The 19,768-nt window shown below is 38.7% G+C and overlaps 1 protein-coding gene across 2 annotated transcripts in view; it reads left to right on the top strand.

Moving 5' to 3' along the window:
- Positions 1 to 19,768, top strand: part of LOC124607306 (phospholipase A1-like) — a 113,832-nt gene that overhangs the window by 5,093 nt on the left and 88,971 nt on the right. For both annotated transcript variants that reach the window (XM_047139601.1, XM_047139602.1), the window contains exon 2: positions 6,380 to 6,509. In XM_047139601.1, the coding sequence (XP_046995557.1) occupies positions 6,380 to 6,509 (130 nt within the window). The remainder of the gene's footprint in view (positions 1 to 6,379; positions 6,510 to 19,768) is intronic.

The raw sequence follows: 19,768 nt of genomic DNA on the forward strand, positions 1-19,768 counted from the left end.
TTAAACTTTGATACTAGGGTAAAAAAAGTTTATGAACTTCACAATTCACCTTCTGCAAAGTAACTTTGCCTTGTTAGCTTCTTCTGCATTGTTATGCCCAACTATTTTGATTTGACTGACTTTTCACTACATATGGTTTACTGTTGAGGGCAACTGCAGCTGAAGTAATCCATGCTTCTGAAACAAACCACATTCAGCTGTAAAATTCATATACAGCTGAAAGTGGTTTATTTCAGAAACATGGACTTTTCATTAACGTTCCCAGCTGATGAACCTGGTGTATTGAGGTTGTGTCATCTAATTTCTAATTTAAGTTTGATGATTGTCCCTTCTTACTTCCACCCACTCAGCAAGAACCAGCTGACCGCTTCTACGAACAACTAGAAAAGTAGTCAAAACCAATTACCTACAATCTTCTGTCAACTTGCTGATATGGCAGCTACTGTGCTGAAATGTAGCTAAACCTTGTTCCAGAAACTTGTAAAGTAAATGCACTTAAATTTGCATTAGGGTGATGAAATATCTTCATTTGAAGAAGCAAGTTCTTTTTTTTATTAATATCTGTATGTTGAATCCAGATTCTCCAGATTCAGACAAGCCATTTTTCCCAGCAGCACTTTACACATGTTGCAATTGAAAGACTATGGAACTTCCTCAGTTCCAGACAATAAATTAAAAACTCTCAGCAGCTAAGTTCAGTATAAGTTTGCTCACCTTAAAGTGGTTCTGGTAAAATTCCACTTGCCACACAGTACTTTATGCAGACAGCACACAATAAAAATGAAGAGTTCCTCAAATCTGAGATGCAGATAACTGAAAATCATTTTACAGTTTTATAACTAAACTGAAGAGCCAAAGAAACTGGTACACTTGCCTAATATCATGTAGGGCCCCCATGAGCATGCAGAAGTGCTGCAACACTATGTGGCGTGGACTCAACTAATATCTGAAGTAGTGCTGGAGGGAACTGACACCATGAATCCATAAATCTGTGAGAGTATGAGAGAGTGGAGATCTGTTCTGAACAGCATGGTGCTAGGCATCCCAGATACACTCAATAATATTCATGTCTGGGGAGTTTGGTGGCCAGTGGGAGTGTTTAATATCAGAAGTGTGTTCCTGGAGCCACTCTGTAGCAATTCTGGACGTGTGGGGTATTGCATTGTCCTGCTGGAAATGCCTAAGTCCGTCGGAATGCACAATCGGCATGAATGGATGCAGATGATCAGACAGGAGGATTATGTGCATGTCACCTGTCAGGGTTGTATCTAGACATGTCAAGGGTTCCATATCACTCCAACTGGACATGAACCACTAGCTTGAAGAATCCCCTGCTGGCATGCAGGGTCCATGGATTCATGAGGTTGTCTCCATACGTGTACACATCCATCCACTCAGTACAATTTGAAATGAGACTTGCCAACCAGTCAACATGTTTCCAGTCATCAACAGTCCATTGTCAGTGTCAGTGGGCCCAGCCGAGGCATAAAGCTTTGTGTCATGCAATCATCAAGAGTACACAAGTGGGCCTTTGACTCTGAAAGCCAATATCGATAATGCTTAATTGAATGGTTCACACGCTGACACTTGTTGATGGCCCAGCATTGAAATCTGCACCAATTTGCAGAAGGTTTGCACTTCTGTATAATTGAACAATTCTCTTCAGGCATCGTTGGCTCCATTCTTTCAAGATCTTTTTCCAGCCAAAGCGATGTTGGAGATTTGATGTTTTACCGGATTTCTGATATTCGTGCTACACTCGTGAAATGGTTGTATGGAAAAATCTCCACTTTATCACTGCCTTGAATATGCTGTGTCCCATTGCTCATGTGCCAACTATAACACCATGGTCAAACTCACTTAAATCTTGATAACCTGCAATTGCAGCAGCAGTAACAGATCTAACAACCATGCCAGACACTTTTTGTTTTATAGAGTTGTTGCCAACTGCAGTGCCATATTCTGCTTGTTTACATATCTCTGTATTTGAATAATCCTATACCAGTTTTTTGGGCACTTCAGTGTGTATTATACATGAAATGTAAGTTCACTAAATTCTTGTGACATGATACAGAAGTTCTTTCTGTGACAAGACACTTCACTATTGCAGTCATATGAGGCATGTAACATCACCCACATAATGTCTGTTGTGAATGTAGAGATGGCTGTCGAGAGACTGATTTGCTGTGCCTGTTAGCAGAGACTGATCTGCTTCTCTGCAGTGGTCTTATAGATCTGCACTATCTGATAAAAAGTATTGAGACTCCCTATTAGTGGAGATTAATACAGGGTGTGTCCACCTTTTGCTTTTATGATAGCTTGAATTCTGCAGGGGACGCTTTCACTACAACGTCTGAATATCTGGGGAGAAATTGCACCCTGTTCTTCCTCAAGAGCTGAAACAAGAAAGGTAGTGACGTTGAATGCTGAGAACTGGAGCATGCTCAATGTTCTGACTCATCCCAAAGATACTCCATTTCGCTGAGATCAGGACTCTGGGCAGGCCAGTCCATTTCATGAATATTATTGTCCACAAACCATTGCCTCACAGATGCCTCTATATGACCAGGTGGCTCACCTTGCTGATACAAACAACCATTGTTTCCAGACTGTTCCTCTATGTACACAGTATACAATGATATAAAATATGTTAATCTCCTTCTGCATTTAGCAGAGTCTGATGAAAAACATACCCATACTGTGTCACCACTTCCTCTGTACTCCACTGCTAGCACTGCACATAATGGCAGGTAATGTTCCCCAGGCATTAGCCAAACCCAAACCCTTCCATCAAATTTCCACAGGGTCTAACATGATTCATCAACGCAGATCAATCATTTCCAGCCATAGCTTGCCCAGTGATGTTGCTCTTTCCACTACCTAAGTGTCACTTAGCACTGACTGCAGAAATCTGTTCCTTATGAGGAGCTGTTCAACCTTTGTGCCTCATTCTTTTTAACTCCCTACACATGGCTGTGATAGCTGGACTGCCGGAGAACTCACAAGTGATTCATTCCACTGATTTCATATGATATTTTTACAGTCACCCTCTGTAATGATTGAAAGTCCCTGTCCATCAGTGTGTAAGATCTGTCTGGTCTTGTTTTAGTTGTGATTGTTCCTTCGGCTTTCCCTGTCACTGACAGTTTACTTGGCAGCTTTAGAAGGGTTGAGGTGTCTCTGATGGATTTGTTACTCAGGTGAAAAAGCCAGTGACTACTCAATGTGCAAAGTCACTGAGCTCTCCTGACTGATGCATCCAAACACTTTTGATCAGACATTGTATTTGGGTGAGGATGGCTCAGGGAGCACCTCTCTAATGACTGGAACAACCAAGGCTACTGGGTATGAAATGCTTCTAGCTTATTTTTAAACCACTTACTGCTTTCCTATTTGGGGTTATGCTAAACTGATATTCTATTTTTGATAGAATCTTTATACCTAATAAAAATTTAAGATGGTGCTGATCATGGTCTTTCACCTCCAACAATATACTATGTTTAAATATCACTGTACCCCAAAATATCATAATTACAATTGTTAAACTCGACACAGCTTTACTAATTTTTTAAATGAAAATGGTGCTGAGACTTCTAGACACTATACCAATTCTAAAGGCCAGTTAATGTATCATGTTTCGTTTTGCACTAGAAAATCACATTTTTCTCAGCAATTTGGAAAATAATAAAAATAGTTTTTTTAATAACATTAGGACAATATTTTTGTGTCCACAGGTTTCATGTTTGGATCTATTGTTTGCAGTTGACTTAAAATTTATGAAAAGAAGTGGACTAGGTCTAACTCAAAAAATGCTCTATAAAGTTACATCAAACTTGGAATTATATATGCTCACATACATCTGCACTGGGTGTGCTGTAAATTTATATAATTCATCTACCAGTTATTATCAGTGATGTGTTCTCATATAACTGCTGTTAGCATGGGCAGCGCCATGCCTAACAGAGGCTGCTGCATACAGTATGGGGAGGTCCATATCCACTGCACTTGAGGCTTGTTAGAATTTCAGTTACGCATAAGAAGCTGTACTTCTTTACAGACAGTGGGAAGATATACAGGAAGAACCACCAGTTTTTTGGTATGTTAAAGATATTGGCTCTCTGTTTTCACTCAGATGATTACTTGCAAGGGTTTCATAAAATAGTGACCACTGCGTTTTTGTAATATTATCATTGCGCAAGTTAAAATCATCAAGTTTTTATTCCCAAATGGAACTGTATTGTATTTTTTCACCATAGTGACATTTTTAGATCAAGTGAATACAGAAATGTAGGCTAACTGTTTTGAAGGTGTGTCAAGTAGGAGGTTAATCATAACGTTTTAGTTATCACACCAAAAAAACTGAGCTTTAACATACAAACATGAGTAGTAACAATGAATTCTGTTATGTTTAATGAGCTCTGCAGAAACTCATGTTAAATGCAGGACTTTATTTTTTGATGTAGTAAAGATATACAGGTAGAAAAATAGTTTCAAAACTGCTGAGCTTTAATACTGAATCCCAATTAAATTGGAAGACTCATATTAGCTACATTTACAAGTGAGTGGCTTGAGCATGATATGTGGAAACTGAGAGATGTAGTCAAACCTTCTTGTGATATCAATGACATTGTGGGTTGGAGGGGGGGAAATTAGTCTAATGGACAAAGTTGCTTCTAAGTAACAATGTCCTCAACTCTTTATTTCTCACAAAAGTATAAAATTGTGCAGTTATGTTGCAATACTTTAAAGTAAAAGCAACTTAATTGAGTTTGGCCCCAAGGGAGCCATCTATTGCATCTAGGGGCCAGCAGGACATCAACATCTGGGAAAGCAATCCAAGTGTACTTACAGAAACAGAAATGGTAAACAACGTTCTTAAAAGTATCTTTGACTGGTTTTCTGCAAATAGCCTCACCCCAAATTTTAAAGAGAGAAAAAAATATTCTGTTGTGCACATCTAGGGATTTTACACAAATGATAAGTATAATACTTGGTGAGGAAATAATATATAGGGTGGAAACTTTAAAACTCATAGCTGTCCATATTGATGAGAATTTAAAATGGAAAAAGCCCATTTTGGAACTCGTAAAACAACTTATTTCAGCTGAATTTGCCCATAGAATCATTGAAAATCCTGTGGAGAGACAAATCAGTAAGCTGACATATTTTGCAGATTTTCATTCAGTAATGTTATGAGGTAAATTAAAAGGAAGGTCAGTGTTGGCTGTAATATTGATGTTTTACACAACACTCCATGGAGTCGCCAATCAATAACTTATGAGGTAACTCACCCGTAAGAAACAAAGTCTCTATTGCTCAAAAATATCCTGTAAGAATGTGATGCTCACCCACAATTATCTTATACGCATCTGTTTAAGCAGATGGGCATTCTGACTACTGCTTCACAATATATTATTCCCTCATGAAGTTTGTTGTAAATAATCCACTACAGTTCAAACAGAACTATGAAGTACATAATTACAATACCAGATGGAAAAATGACGTTCATTACACCACATTAAGGTTGTCTTCAGCAAATAAATGTGCGCACAGTGTTGCAACAAAGATTTTTATCACTTACACAGTGATGTAAAATGCCTGACTGACATCAAAGCAAAATTTAAAAACAAACTGAAAAAGTTTTACCTTGACAACTCTTGCACAAAGAATTGACTTTAAAAATTGTCCCCATATGCTTGTCCCCCAGCCCTTAACAGGTTCGAAGTTAAGATTTGTAATGCCTTTTGTATATAATAATATTGATATTATATTGTAAGGATGTTGATAAAGGGAGAATGTTTACCTCCAGTTTTAGTTTCTAAAATTTTAGAGCGTCCAAAGTCTAAGATATTTTGTTTTGTTTGACACCACAATAATGTATTAGCTCAGAACAGTAAAAAAGTTTGAATTGGTAGTGGTAGATGACCTTTTTTCCATAAAAGCAAGTGGGATAAAATCATAGTTCAACATATTTATTTGAACTGAGCCTCCTATATCATTAGATTAAATGACATTGCACAAGAAGCTAAGACCTTCCTGTTCTACAGACACAGCAACAGAATGTCATGGTGAAAGCATTTGTTGATGGTAGGTGCATTTTGCATAAGTGTATGTAAATTTTCCTGATGAGATAAGAAATGCATTCTGCCATAAAGTGGGTGTTATCAGCTGAGAGCTGTCATGTTAAATGTCATAGCAACTGTTAAATGTTGCAGTAACTTTTTGTGTTGGCTTTGTTGTAGTTCCAGTTGAGTGCTGAGTGCTGGTCTGTGCTTTCACTCATATGTGGAATACTATCACTCTATCTGAATGTTCTTGGTCTTTGTGAGTCTTCATAAGTAGATTATTAAATTACACCATTTGTAACTACTTCTAACAGGGACCAGGACATGGTATTTGATGCCAGATGATGGAGGACATGGAATTCATCTTGTGAATATGCTACATAGTGCCCAACAAAATGATGTACCTAGTATTGAGTCCAATGTTACACTTTATCTCTATACAAGGTAAGTGATACTTCTTGCAGCCATCAATAAATGTGAACAATCCCATTTTAGCTCATGAGACTAGCAGTAATGCAAAATTTATCTACCCAAAGTCAGCTAATTAATAGAGCCCAGAAATCTGTTTTGACAGTTTCTGAAATGGAGTTCATTCATGAACCATGCATTACTATGGACAAGCTGTCTCTGATTCCTAATTTTTGTAAACAGAAGAAATGAAACTGAAATAAATAGTTGGAAGTGTATACTAAAAAAATAGAAAGTCATTGTGGGGCAGAAAACACCATTCAAAATGGAAGAAAGGTTGAGTAAAATGGTATGAAAGTGGAAGATAACATATTGAGAAAATAAAACAGGTGGAGCCAGCGATATAAAACAGAAGATCAATGAAAATGTGATATCATCTCCAACAGATTAGATTTAAAATTTAGCCAGCTTATAAAATGTACCTAGTTTCTAGTTTATTTTGAAAGACTGATAGTCATTTGATCAGCAAACAGTGACAGCCAAAGAAAGATTATAAACATTGACAACATGATTCAGAATATTAGAAAACACAAGCAACACTTTCTGTAACTGATTCAAATCAGACAAATGTAGCAACAACGAGATTTCATAGTCTAGTATCATATTACGTAATATGTTGGAAAATAGATATCACATCAAATTAAGAAACCTGCAGGTGGATTAAAACTCCATGCTGTCCAGGAACTGAAATCCACCACATTGTCTTCTACAGGCAACAGCCAACTGAACTATCCGAGCAGTCGTCAACAGCCCAACTACAATTCTCAGTCTGCCAGTATCTCTCTCCTTCATCAAATCTTTACCACTCATCTTGCAAGGCTGACACTCTTGTGAGAACAGGATACCACAAAGAATATCTAAACTTAAAATACATAGAATGGAAATATGATGTACAATTCTAATCATGTATTGACAGGATGAGCAAGATCAGGCCATTGTGTAACCAAGGATTTTTGTTCTATTGAACCAACCCTGGTACTTGAATGTTAGTCACATGCTTTTTGTAAGTGACTAACTTGAGAGATTCATTATGAGTAATAATTGTAGTAATCAGTCATGTTCCTATAGTATTCAGTTGTTTGATGCAGCTCTCCTTGCTATCCTACACAAGTCTCTTCATCTTAGCATTACTACCACAACCTAGCTACATTAGAATCTGCTTACTGTATTCAAGCCTTGGTCTCCCTCTACAATTTTTACCTCTCACACTTCCCTCCATTACCAAACTGATGATTCATTGCTGCCTCAGGATATGTCCTATCAGCCATTACCTTCTTCTAGTGAAGTTATATGAGTAAGAAATTTTTTTAATTTAGCCATAGATAATTTGAGAGTTTTGTTCTTGACACAGCTCAGTATTATCAATCCAGAAATTTACTTTATATTGGAGAAAGAGACAGTGGGTAACTTAATTTCCTGGATGTACCAGTAATCAAATAAGTGAACAAGAGTTGGGGTAATAAGGTGTCCATGAAAACTACACACGCAGATTGATGCCTCCCACCACCCAACACAAAAAAGAAGTGTCATTAAAAGCTTACTGGACAAGGCTAAAAATGTATGAAGTGGATTATTTACAATATGAGGTGAATCTCTTACAATATGAGGTGAATCTCTTAAGGTTAGGTTACTCCAGGCAGGAGGTTGGTCAACGAGTCCAGCCAACAAAAAGAAAACCAAGAGTGATGTGGAACATCAGCTGCTCACTGGGAACGCTTTACTCCCTTTTATTAAGAAGGTTAAAGGTCATATCAAGAAAGTGTTCGTCAAGTATGGAGTTGAAACATTGCTAGTCCCTGTCCTCCATCGGCCTATTCCATTCCATGCATCCACTGCAGCCCTATACATGTCTTCTATCCTATTAACATATTTGCATAGTCCTTTTTACTTCTCTCCACTCCCCTTGTTCTCATGTTGGAAAGTACATGTGAGACAATGAGTATTTGCCACCTCTGAAGAAATGCAAATTGCACTAGCTGCTGCTGGTGCAGACTGCAAGCTATTTGCAATGCAAAAGGCACTAGCTGCTGCTGGTGCAGACTGCAAGCTATTTGCAATGCAATGACAATTCATTGTGAATAGTGGAGCGAAGTATGAAAACAAGTATATGAATTTGTTTAAACAGGACATGGAGGTCATAAAGCAACAGATCGATGTGTAGCCAAACAATATTGATGGTGGACATCTAAGCAAGATGTAGAACAGTATGTAAAGATATGTATATCATGATTTCAGTGCACTGAATTAAGTCATTGTAGAGGTTGCTGGAGACCATTTGAGATGATTGCATTGGATACATTAGCTGCTTTCAGGCAGAATGTCTCATTGGAGGGCGCTGCACAAGGTCTATTGCTGTGCCAAGATGCAAAATACATTGGTGTGTGGCCCACATATCACTTGGCTGGTTCCAAACTCCAGCCCGAAACTCAATATCCAGCAGGGAATCATTATGTGTTAATGATAATAGAACACAGTTCACACTTTGTAGAAATGATAGCTGTTCTCAATAAATAAGCTGAAACACATCAAAAAAAGTTTTGCATCACCCCGATTCCCAGAACTCTTGAAGATGGATGTTAACTGTGGATATTGTATCACAAATACAGTCCCTTTGATTGTTCAGAGATGTCAATAAACCTGCCGAAAGATGTAAACAACCATGCAAGAGCAGTGCCTATTAGATGGAGGGAGTCTGACAGCCGATCAGTTCCAGTCATTTCACCAGGAAGCAGGAACATGGCTTGTGTTGTCTGTAGTTCAATCATGCCTAATGCCTAGAGAGTCAATACCATGGTTTGATAGCGTCCGCATTGTTACCTTTTGCCAGGAAGGGCTCTCAACAAGGGAAGTGTCCAAGCATCTTGGAGTGAACCAAAGCAATGTTGTTCGGACATGGAGGAGATAGAGACAGGAACTGTCGATGACATGCCTCACTCAGGCTCCTCAAGGGCTACTATGGCAGTGGATGACTGCTACCTACAGATTATGGCTCGGAGGAACCGTGACAGCAACACCACCATGTTTAAATAATAGTTTTCGTGCAGCCACATGACGTCATGTGACGACTCAAACTGTGTGCAATAGGCTGCATGATGAACAACTCCAATGACAAGGTCCATATTTGCAACCATGACACCATGCAGCACGGTACAGATGGGCCCAACAAAATACCAATTGGACCACTCGGGATTCGCATCATGTTCTCTTCACCAATGAGTGTTGCATATGCATTCAACTAGACAATCGTTGGAGACATGTGGAGGCAACCTGGTCAGGCTGAATGCCTTAGACACACTGTCCAGCAAGCTGGAGGTTCCGTGCTGTTTTGGGGTGGTATTATATGTGGCTGACATATGCCACTTGTGGTCATGGAAGGAGCCATAATGGCTGTGCGATACATGAATGCCACCCTCCAACTGATAGTGGGACCATATTGGCAGCATATTTGTGAGGCATTCGTCTTCATGGACAACAATTTGCGCCCCCATAATGCACATCTTGTGAATGACTTCCTTCAGTGTAATGACATTGCTCAACTAGAGTTGCCAGCATGTTCTCCAGACATGAACCGTATCGAACATGGCTGGGATGGATTGAAAAGGGCTGTTTATGGATGATATGACCCACCAATCACTCTGAGGGATCTACGTCGAATCACCATTGAGGAGTGGGACAATCTCGACCAACAGTGCCTTTTTTAACTTGTGGATAGTATGCCATGATGAATACAGGCATGCATCAGTGCAAGAGGATGTGCTATTGGGTATTAGAGGTACCAGTCTGTATAGCAATCTGGACCACTACCTCTGAAGGTCTCTCTGTGTGGTGGTACAACATGCAATGTGTGGTTTTCATGAGCAATAAAAAGTGTGGAAATGATGTTTATGTTGATCTCTATTCCTATTTTCTACATCTACATTTACATTTATACTCCGCAAGCCACCCAACGGTGTGTGGCGGAGGGCACTTTACGTGCCACTGTCATTACCTCCCTTTCCTGTTCCAGTCGCGTATGGTTCGCGGGAAGAACGACTGTCTGAAAGCCTCCGTGCGCGCTCTAATCTCTCTAATTTTACATTCGTGATCTCCTCGGGAGGTATAAATAGGGGGAAACAATATATTCGATACCTCATCCAGAAACACACCCTCTCGAAACCTGGCGAGCAAGCTACACCACGATGCAGAGCGCCTCTCTTGCAGAGTCTGCCACTTGAGTTTGTTAAACATCTCCGTAGCGCTATCACGGTTACCAAATAACCCTGTGACGAAACGCGCCGCTCTTCTTTGGATCTTCTCTATCTCCTCTGTCAACCCGATCTGGTACGGATCCCACACTGATGAGCAGTACTCAAGTATAGGTCGAAAAAGTGTTTTGTAAGCCACCTCCTTTGTTGGTGGACTACATTTCCTAAGGACTCTCTCAATGAATCTCAACCTGGTACCCACCTTACCAACAATTAGTTTTATATGATCATTCCACTTCAAATCGTTCCGCATGCATACTCCCAGATATTTTACAGAAGTAACTGCTACCAGTGTTTGTTCCGCTATCATATAATCATACAATAAAGGATCCTTCTTTCTATGTATTCGCAATACATTACATTTGTCTATGTTAAGGGTCAGTTGCCACTCCCTGCACCAAGTGCCTATCCGCTGCAGATCTTCCTGCATTTCGCTACAATTTTCTAATGCTGCAACTTCTCTGTATACTACAGCATCATCCGCGAAAAGCCGCATGGGACTTCCGACACTATCTACTAGGTCATTTATATATATTGTGAAAAGCAATGGTCCCATAACACTCCCCTGTGGCACGCCAGAGGTTACTTTAACGTCTGTAGACATCTCTCCATTGATAACAACATGCTGTGTTCTGTTTGCTAAAAACTCTTCAATCCAGCCACACAGCTGGTCTGATATTCTGTAGGCTCTTACTTTGTTTATCAGGCGACAGTGCGGAACTGTATCGAACGCCTTCCGGAAGTCAAGAAAAATAGCATCTACCTGGGAGCCTGTATCTAATATTTTCTGGGTCTCATGAACAAATAAAGCGAGTTGGGTCTCACACAATCGCTGTTTCCGGAATCCATGTTGATTCCTACATAGTAGATTCTGGGTTTCCAAAAACTCGAGCAAAAAACATGTTCTAAAATTCTACAACAGATTGACATCAGAGATATAGGTCTATAGTTTCACGCATCTGCTCGATAACCATTCTTGAAGACTGGGATTACCTGTGCTCTTTTCCAATCATTTGGAACCTTCCGTTCCTCTAGAGACTTGCGGTACACAGCTGTTAGAAGGGGGGCAAGTTTTTTCGCGTACTCTGTGTAGAATCGAATTGGTATCCTGTCAGGTCCAGTGGACTTTCCTCTGTTGAGTGATTCCAGTTGCTTTTCTATTCCATGGACACTTATTTCGATGTCAGCCATTTTTTCATTTGTGCGAGGATTTAGAGAAGGAACTGCAGTGCGGTCTTCCTCTGTGAAACAGCTTTGGAAAAAGGTGTTAAGTATTTCAGCTTTACGCGTGTCATCCTCTGTTTCAATGCCATCATCATCCTGGAGTGTCTGGATATGCTGTTTCGAGCCACTTACTGATTTAACGTAAGACCAGAACTTCCTAGGATTTTCTGTCAAGTCGGTGCGTTTAAACTTAGAGTGAAGCTCTCTTTGCTTTCTGTACAGGTTCTGGATCTCTTGGAACTGAGATGATGCAAAACTTTTTTGATGTGTGTAATTGATGCATGAGAGACAATTATTACTGCAAAGTACTAACTACAAGTCAGAAGAAATAAAGCAACTTTGTCATTTGTTATGAATTTATAAATCAAGAACATGCATTTAACAGCTGCAAGCAAAATGGCAAAATGGAATGTGTTCACAGGACAATAAGGCAGATGTTGAGTCAGTATGACAACAGTTATCATGGCTTGGACATGTTTACATAAGGTAATAACATGTCCAAGCCATACAATTCAAAAGTACATGAAAGTATGTAACTGCTGTGATGGTATGACCAATTGGGACTGTGAAATCCAGAGTGACAGAAAATTGTCCATTAGTGTGGAATATGTGAAAACCTTAAGGACAGCGTGGCACCAAGTTCATAAGGCAATCATAATAGCTCTACAGTAGTAGGAGCAAATGGGACTATGGAACACCAGTCTGCCAAATATTAGGTTGGTGCATAAGTTCATAGCATTTTTCCATATGTTTAATTAACACAACTACTACACATAGCAGAGACTTTAGCCATCAGTAATATATTCTCCTTAAGTATTTACAACACTCTGCTAATGCTGGGGCAATTTTTCAATTCTGCAACTATAGAAATCTTGTGGTTTTGAGATGAAGAACTCGTTGGGCCATGTACACAGTGCATTTTCATCTGGAAAATAAGTTCCTTGAAGGTTGTTCAACAGAGAGTGGAAATGGTGAAAATCTGGGGACACAAGATCAGGTGAATAAGGTGGGTACAGAACAACTTCCTAACCCAACTTGTACATACAGTTTTTGTTAGTCTTGCCAAACGGCGGGCATTATTGTGGAGTAGCATCACTTCACACAGTCTTCCTGGTCATTGTTCTTGTATTACATCTGCATGACATCTTAGTTGTTGACAATAAATGTCAGCAGTGGGTTACACCTTGGGGATGCAATTTGAAGTGCACCCTACTGTTGCTGTTCTGCCAGATGCATAGCATTAGCGCAAATCTTTGTTCAAGAAATTGCTGCTTTGTTTGGGCTCAACCATTCCTTTCTTTTCTTATGTTCACCAGTAACAATACAGTATAGCAATGGTCGATGCTGTTCATAAGCCAACTGATGACAAACAAGCAGAGATGCACATATGACAGCTCACAGATTTTTTTTTTATTTTGGCTTTGAGAATATGATATCTGTATGCTTGATTTTAGAATCTCCCTCACTGCATGGAAATGTCACACAGTGGTCTAATGATGACAGTTCATCAGATCTGCCAATTCTTGAGTACCCTGATAAGGATCATTGTGGATTAATGTGTTTAAATGATTTTCACCAGACATGGAAAGTCACTCATTTCAAAACTATGCTCCTTAAAATGAGAAAACCCTTTCTTCCAATGCTCTGTCCAATGGCATTATCCTCACACATGGCACAAATGTTTCCAGCTGCCTCCACTGCTGTTGCCTCTCTATTCACAACTCAAACAGAAGGACATGTCGGAAGTGTTCTGATTTCTCCATTTGTCACTCCTTTTTCTAGTGTCTGGAGTTCAACTCAGTATCTCAAAATGACAATATGTAAACTCAAATAGCAGCAGTGAATTACAAATAATAAAATAGACCATCGATAAATACACTCATAGCAGCTGGAATACCAGCATGCAAAACAAAGGGAATTTCAGTATCAGGAACTTTCTCAACTTGGTCATCACTTGTGTGGCCTATGATCACCATTAGTGGAAAGCTACATGCCCATTCACTCTCCCAGTGGATTACCTACCAACCTGATGGATCAGCCACAAAGTGTAACTAAAGTGATAGAAGATTCTGGGTTTAACAGTTTCCATATGCTGTTTGGAGGAGCAGTAGAGAAGAAGAAGACAAGGAAAAAAGTGTAAATGGTAGTGTGGAAAAAAGTGCACTGTAGGGGGAGGAGGACAACTGTAGACAGGGTAGTGCTATGTCAGTTTAGTAGTTTACAGATTCAGCCGTAGATTCTAATTTGGAGGTCTGAATTTTCCGCAGTGGGGTAGACTGTTTTGACCTAAACATCAGACAGTTCTTTGTAGCCAGCCTACTGATATGTGTGCCACATATGTGCTGCAATAGTTCTGGCACAGCAGCATGTGATCTGGTGTTCTGCCATTAGTGGTTGACTGTGTTGCTAGATGATGTATCGCAATGCAGCATTTCCACAATTGCCTGCATCGCGAGAGCCTACCGTCTGTCACAAAAAGCCAAACGAGAAGGAATGTAAATGTGCCCAGTTCAGATGGTAGCATCATACCCTTGCAGTCACACCAGCTATCGGTCAAATGCAGAGCTAAGCTACTTCAGCATCATGGAGCTGTGTAACCAACTAGGATAACCTACTGATCTATAAGCCATCAGCTAGCCATAATGGTTCTGAGCCTTTAACTGGATGCCAAGATGAGGCCTCCTAATTAGTGCCATCGCCTGACACTCCATCCACAGGAGATGCACTTGCTGCCTGCTAGCTTTGACTGGCACCTAGGCCACTACTGCAAAAGTACTTTATGGAAGGCATACCCTTGTTCCTGTTTCTGTTGAGTAAGTGTTTTTGACTCCACACTTGATGTTGTGCTGGAAAACCCAAACCGTAGGTGCTTGCACACCAGCTCTGCAGCCAGAACCAGCCAATGCATAACAACATGGTAATTGTTTGCAAAATCAATATTGACTCCTACTACAGATGCATTTTCTTACCTACAGAAAGGTCAGAAAATATGAATATAAAACATTTTCCAAAATTTTTAACAGACTGATGCCAGTAATTTAGGCTTGTACTTGAATGCTAGAAGCTGGAAGGAATATATAGAAGGGCTGTACTGAATCTGTGACTTATCTTACAAGATAGGTTACAGGAAGACAAACTTACATTTCCAGCCTTAGATTTACAGAATGCTTTTCAGTGCTGATCGGTCTACACTCTTTGAAATTCTGAAGGTATCATGGATAAAATATAGGGAATGAAATGTTATTCACAACTTGTGCAGAAACTAGACTACAGTTATGAGAGTAGAAAGACTTGAAGCAAAGCAGTACCTGAGAAGGGAATGTGACAGGGTTATAGGCTATCCTGATGTTGTTCACTTTTTACAATGAGAAAGCGGTGAAAGAAACCAAGGATAAATTTGGAGAGGGAATTAAAGTTCAGGGAGAAGAAATAAAAAGTTTGTAGTTTGCCAGTGACATTGTAATACTGTCAGAGACAACAAAGGACCTGGAAGAACAGTTGAGTGGAACAGAAGGGGTTTATAAGATGAACATCTACAAAAGTAAAACAAGGGTAATGGAATGTCATCAAAGTAAATCAGGTGATGCTGAAGGAACTAGATTAAGAAGTTTGGCACTAAAAGTAGTAGATGTATTTTGCTATTTAGGCAGAAAAATAGCTGATTAAGCTCAATGAAGAGAGGCTGTAGCATGCAAAGCATGTCTGAAAAGAGGCATTTGTTAACATCGAATATGAATTTAGGCATTAGGGAATCATTCTGAAGGAATTTGTCTGGAGTTTAGCACTGTACAGAAGGGAAACATGAGTTTATAAGCAGTTACGAAGAATGGTTTGTGTGATAGAACACATCCTGAGGCATGAAGTAATTGGAAATTTGGTAATTGCAAGATGTGTTCATTTGGGGAGGGGATGATTGTAGAGGAAGTCTGAGGGATGAATCCAGTAGGCAGATTTAGATGACTGTCAGTTTCTGTAATTACTTGTAGATTGAGATGCTTGAACAGGATAGACTAGTGCAGAGAGCTGCATCAAACCCGAATTTGGACTGAAGACCACAACAGCATTTTGACAGCCTTTCTCAAAAATAGGATTGACTTGTACCATCACTTGGAATGCTTTGTTCCTCCTTTCAGCCTATGGCAGACTGCTGGTAGGGGAGTAGCAAGTTCTTTTGCATACTCTATTATGTAGAAACATGTAGGTATCCCAATAGATCCATTTGCTTTTCCTCTGTTGAGCAAATGTAGTTTTTTCAATCTGATGGCCACTTATTGTGATGTATGTCATTTTATTGTTTGTGTGGTGATTGATAAGAGGAACTGTAGTACAAACTTCCTCAGTAAACAGTTTTGGAACAAAGAATTTAATATTTTGGCCTTCTCTCTGTCATCATCCATTTCAGAGCCGTTATGTTCACAGAATGTTTGAATAGATGGCTTTGATCTGTTTCAAGATTTCACATTAGACCAGAACTTCTTAGAATTTTCTGTCAGATCATTAGATAGAATTTCTTATTTATGAGTTTGCTGAACATTTAATCCATTGCTTTCCGTATGGTAATTTTGCTTCACACTGATTTTGTTCATCTATGAGACTTTTCCTATGTTTAAATCCATTTCTGCTTCTGACATTCTCTACTTGTGCTCATTTTGGGTTCATTTAGCTCTTGTTTCAATAAAGCTTTGACTTTGCTGAAAGCTCTTTTTGTTTTCATAGCAACTTTCTGATATGTCTATTGAACCATTGGTGAGTCAGTCCCATCCCTCACATCACTTTTGCCTTGAAACAAAGTCACCAGACATGTGTAAATGGCAAAAGATAGCATTTTCTCTGTCAGACACCTCAATTTATGAACTAACAACTACATCTCCTGTAGAAAGAAAAGGTTGATGGGCATTGCTGAAGTACATGGCTAAGAGCTTCTGTTTTCAGTTACTGTTGATGAGTCACTCTTACAGTATCTACTAACCTGTGGGCAGTGATGATGAAGTATCATATTGTGACTCTTCAAGCTTTCCCGGTGGATGTGTTGTAAATAGTCTTCACGAGTTTGCTGCCGGATCACGTTGTGCAAATTCCACAATATTTCCTCGGAGCAACTGTCTGACATCTTCAGGTGGTTCAACCTTGCTGGACGGTAAAGTTCACCAACTAGAGCATGCTAACCAAAAAAGTTCAAGTGTCAAAACTTTAGCTTATAGTTATAATAATCTCATAACTCTTGAAGTCCTATGTAGGTGTTATTTTGTATGATTGTTTGTTTTAGTTGTCAATCCAAAGACTGGTTTCATATCCCTATCCATGTTAGACTATCCTATCTAAGACTGTTAAACTTTGCATCACTATTGTAACTTATATCCGTTTGAACCTGCTTGCCATATGCAAACCTTCATTGCTGTATTAAAACCTTCACTCTATGTTTCTTAGGCTCCACACTTTCCCCTGCCTGTACTTTTTATCACTGACGTTACAGTGCATTTGCAAAGAGTCACAATCAACAATATTACATGACAATTACAAAATCATGCGCAACATATTATCATTTCTTCTTGCTATGTAGCATCAGGACAACTCATGTTATCATGATTGTCGGTTGTGGCTATTTGCAAATGAACCAGTTGTATTACGTTTTAATACTGAACAATGAAGACAATGGTTGGATAATGGACATAGTGTCTGAAAGTATTCACCACAAATAAAGGATATTTCTCATTGCAACTTTGACAGAATTACAAACAATAATTTTAATCATGATCTTTTTCAGAAAAGATTTTCTACTGCTATTCTATACTGTAAATCATTTTTGCTTCTGCTGCCATCAGTTATTTTGCTGCCCAAATAGCACTATTCATCTACTGTTTTTAGTGTTGCAGTTCCTAATCAAATTCCCTCAACATCATCAAACATAATTGAAGTACACACTGTCATCCTTCTTTCACTTTTATTGGTTTTCATCCTAAATATCTCTTTTCAAGACTTTATACATTCTGTTCAACTGATCTTCCATGTCCTTTGCAATCTCCAACAGAATCAGAATGACATTGGCAAACCTTAAAGTTTGTATTTTATCTCCTTGAACCATGATAGTAATTTCTTAATTACTTCTAGATTATATTATATCTATGTCTTAGGAGAAAAACAGCTACTTTGAAAACAAGCCACTGTTGCTTTTAGTATATTACTCACCTGCTGGTTTCTTTATTACTTGGTCTAGCATACTGTGTTGAGATTTTCAGTCCAACTGCAGAAAGTCTATCTTGTGCAACACTCTTCACCTCAAATAATTAACCACAAATACCATTAAGAAGTATTTACATTGGTATGTATGTTAAGAATGCTCAGGCTTCTGCAAGATGTTCATCTATCAACCTCAACGTTTGTATAAATATTTATTGTATCCATCTTTGATTATTATATTGTAGTTGATGATGTTTTTCCAAGTTTATATTATTATTATTATTATTATTATTATTATTATTATTATTATTATTGTGTTAACACTAATGACACCAATTGCATGTTATGATGCTCAAAGGTGGAATAAAACATTTGTATTTGTATTCTTATCTGCAAAAAATAATTATATGGTTCTGTAGCATAAATATCTTTCTCAGTTTAGCTTCATCGCCTCAGAAAATTAAGATGTATTGAGGACAGGTATGGAAAATATGCAAGCAGTTCTGTTTTCAGGCCAACACAGTTATGGAGATTTCCAAGTGCTAAGCAGGCTAACGGAGCTTTTTGGGTAACTTACCCACATGCTGTTGCCACATCAATATATTACCCTTAAAGTTGCCCAGCCTTATCCTGTGTATGCCCATTGATCTCTTATTTCTAGTACATGTCAGCTATGGTTTTTATTTTAAATTGAACACTATGAGTTTTTGTAAGATTAATGGTTTATTCATTTATTCCTTCACCCACAGACAAATTTCTTTATAGGGCTGTTACTTTTGTACATTATGCATTATAAATAACAAATGTATATAAGATAAGAGTAATGGAAGAAACAGGATACTGACATACATATGGTATGTATCACTGGATTGCAGGATTAAAGAAGTGGAAGGGTTCTGATTCAAATAAAATAATGATTCACAAGAGTCATCCAATAATACACCTCAGCTTTTAGATTACATGCAATAATTTACAAACTATACATGTATGATGTTTCTTACAAATATATTCCTTTCTATTTAGCTACCTTGTTATTGTTGAAACTGATTACTTGTTTGTAATAATTCTTAATGTGTGGACTGTAAAGAACCTGGTGCCTTCATTCATATATAAGTGATCAAACAAATGCTCATTTCTGTGCACATAACTCCACTTCAGGGTACATTTATTCATTGTTATAGTAATGTTGTCCGATTAAATGTAATACACAAAACAATGTGAACCATCCAATTCTTCATTGTGTGGGAGTGGTCAACACTAGATGACGCCCCACAAGGCAAACCGGCATTCACTAAAACCCACACTACTTTTGCCATACCTGCCAGTATTTTATCCTGTTTATCAATCTTTAACAAACTCATCTGCAGTTTTGTTGGCATCACCTTCATAACAGATGAGCCTTGTGGCATGGCTTCATTTGCAACCATATAACCCAATTGAAACAAAATTCCAGTGAACTCAGTGGTGCATTGCCGAAGATCGATTCTAGCATGACGTTGGTTGAGAAAATATAGCCTGAGAATCAATGAATATCCTTCACCCACAGATGGCAAAACTTCCATACACTCCATAAACTTAGTTTCCCAATAG

This window comes from Schistocerca americana, chromosome 3 (assembly GCF_021461395.2).
Source record: "Schistocerca americana isolate TAMUIC-IGC-003095 chromosome 3, iqSchAmer2.1, whole genome shotgun sequence".
NCBI classification, from domain to species: Eukaryota; Metazoa; Arthropoda; class Insecta; order Orthoptera; family Acrididae; genus Schistocerca; species Schistocerca americana.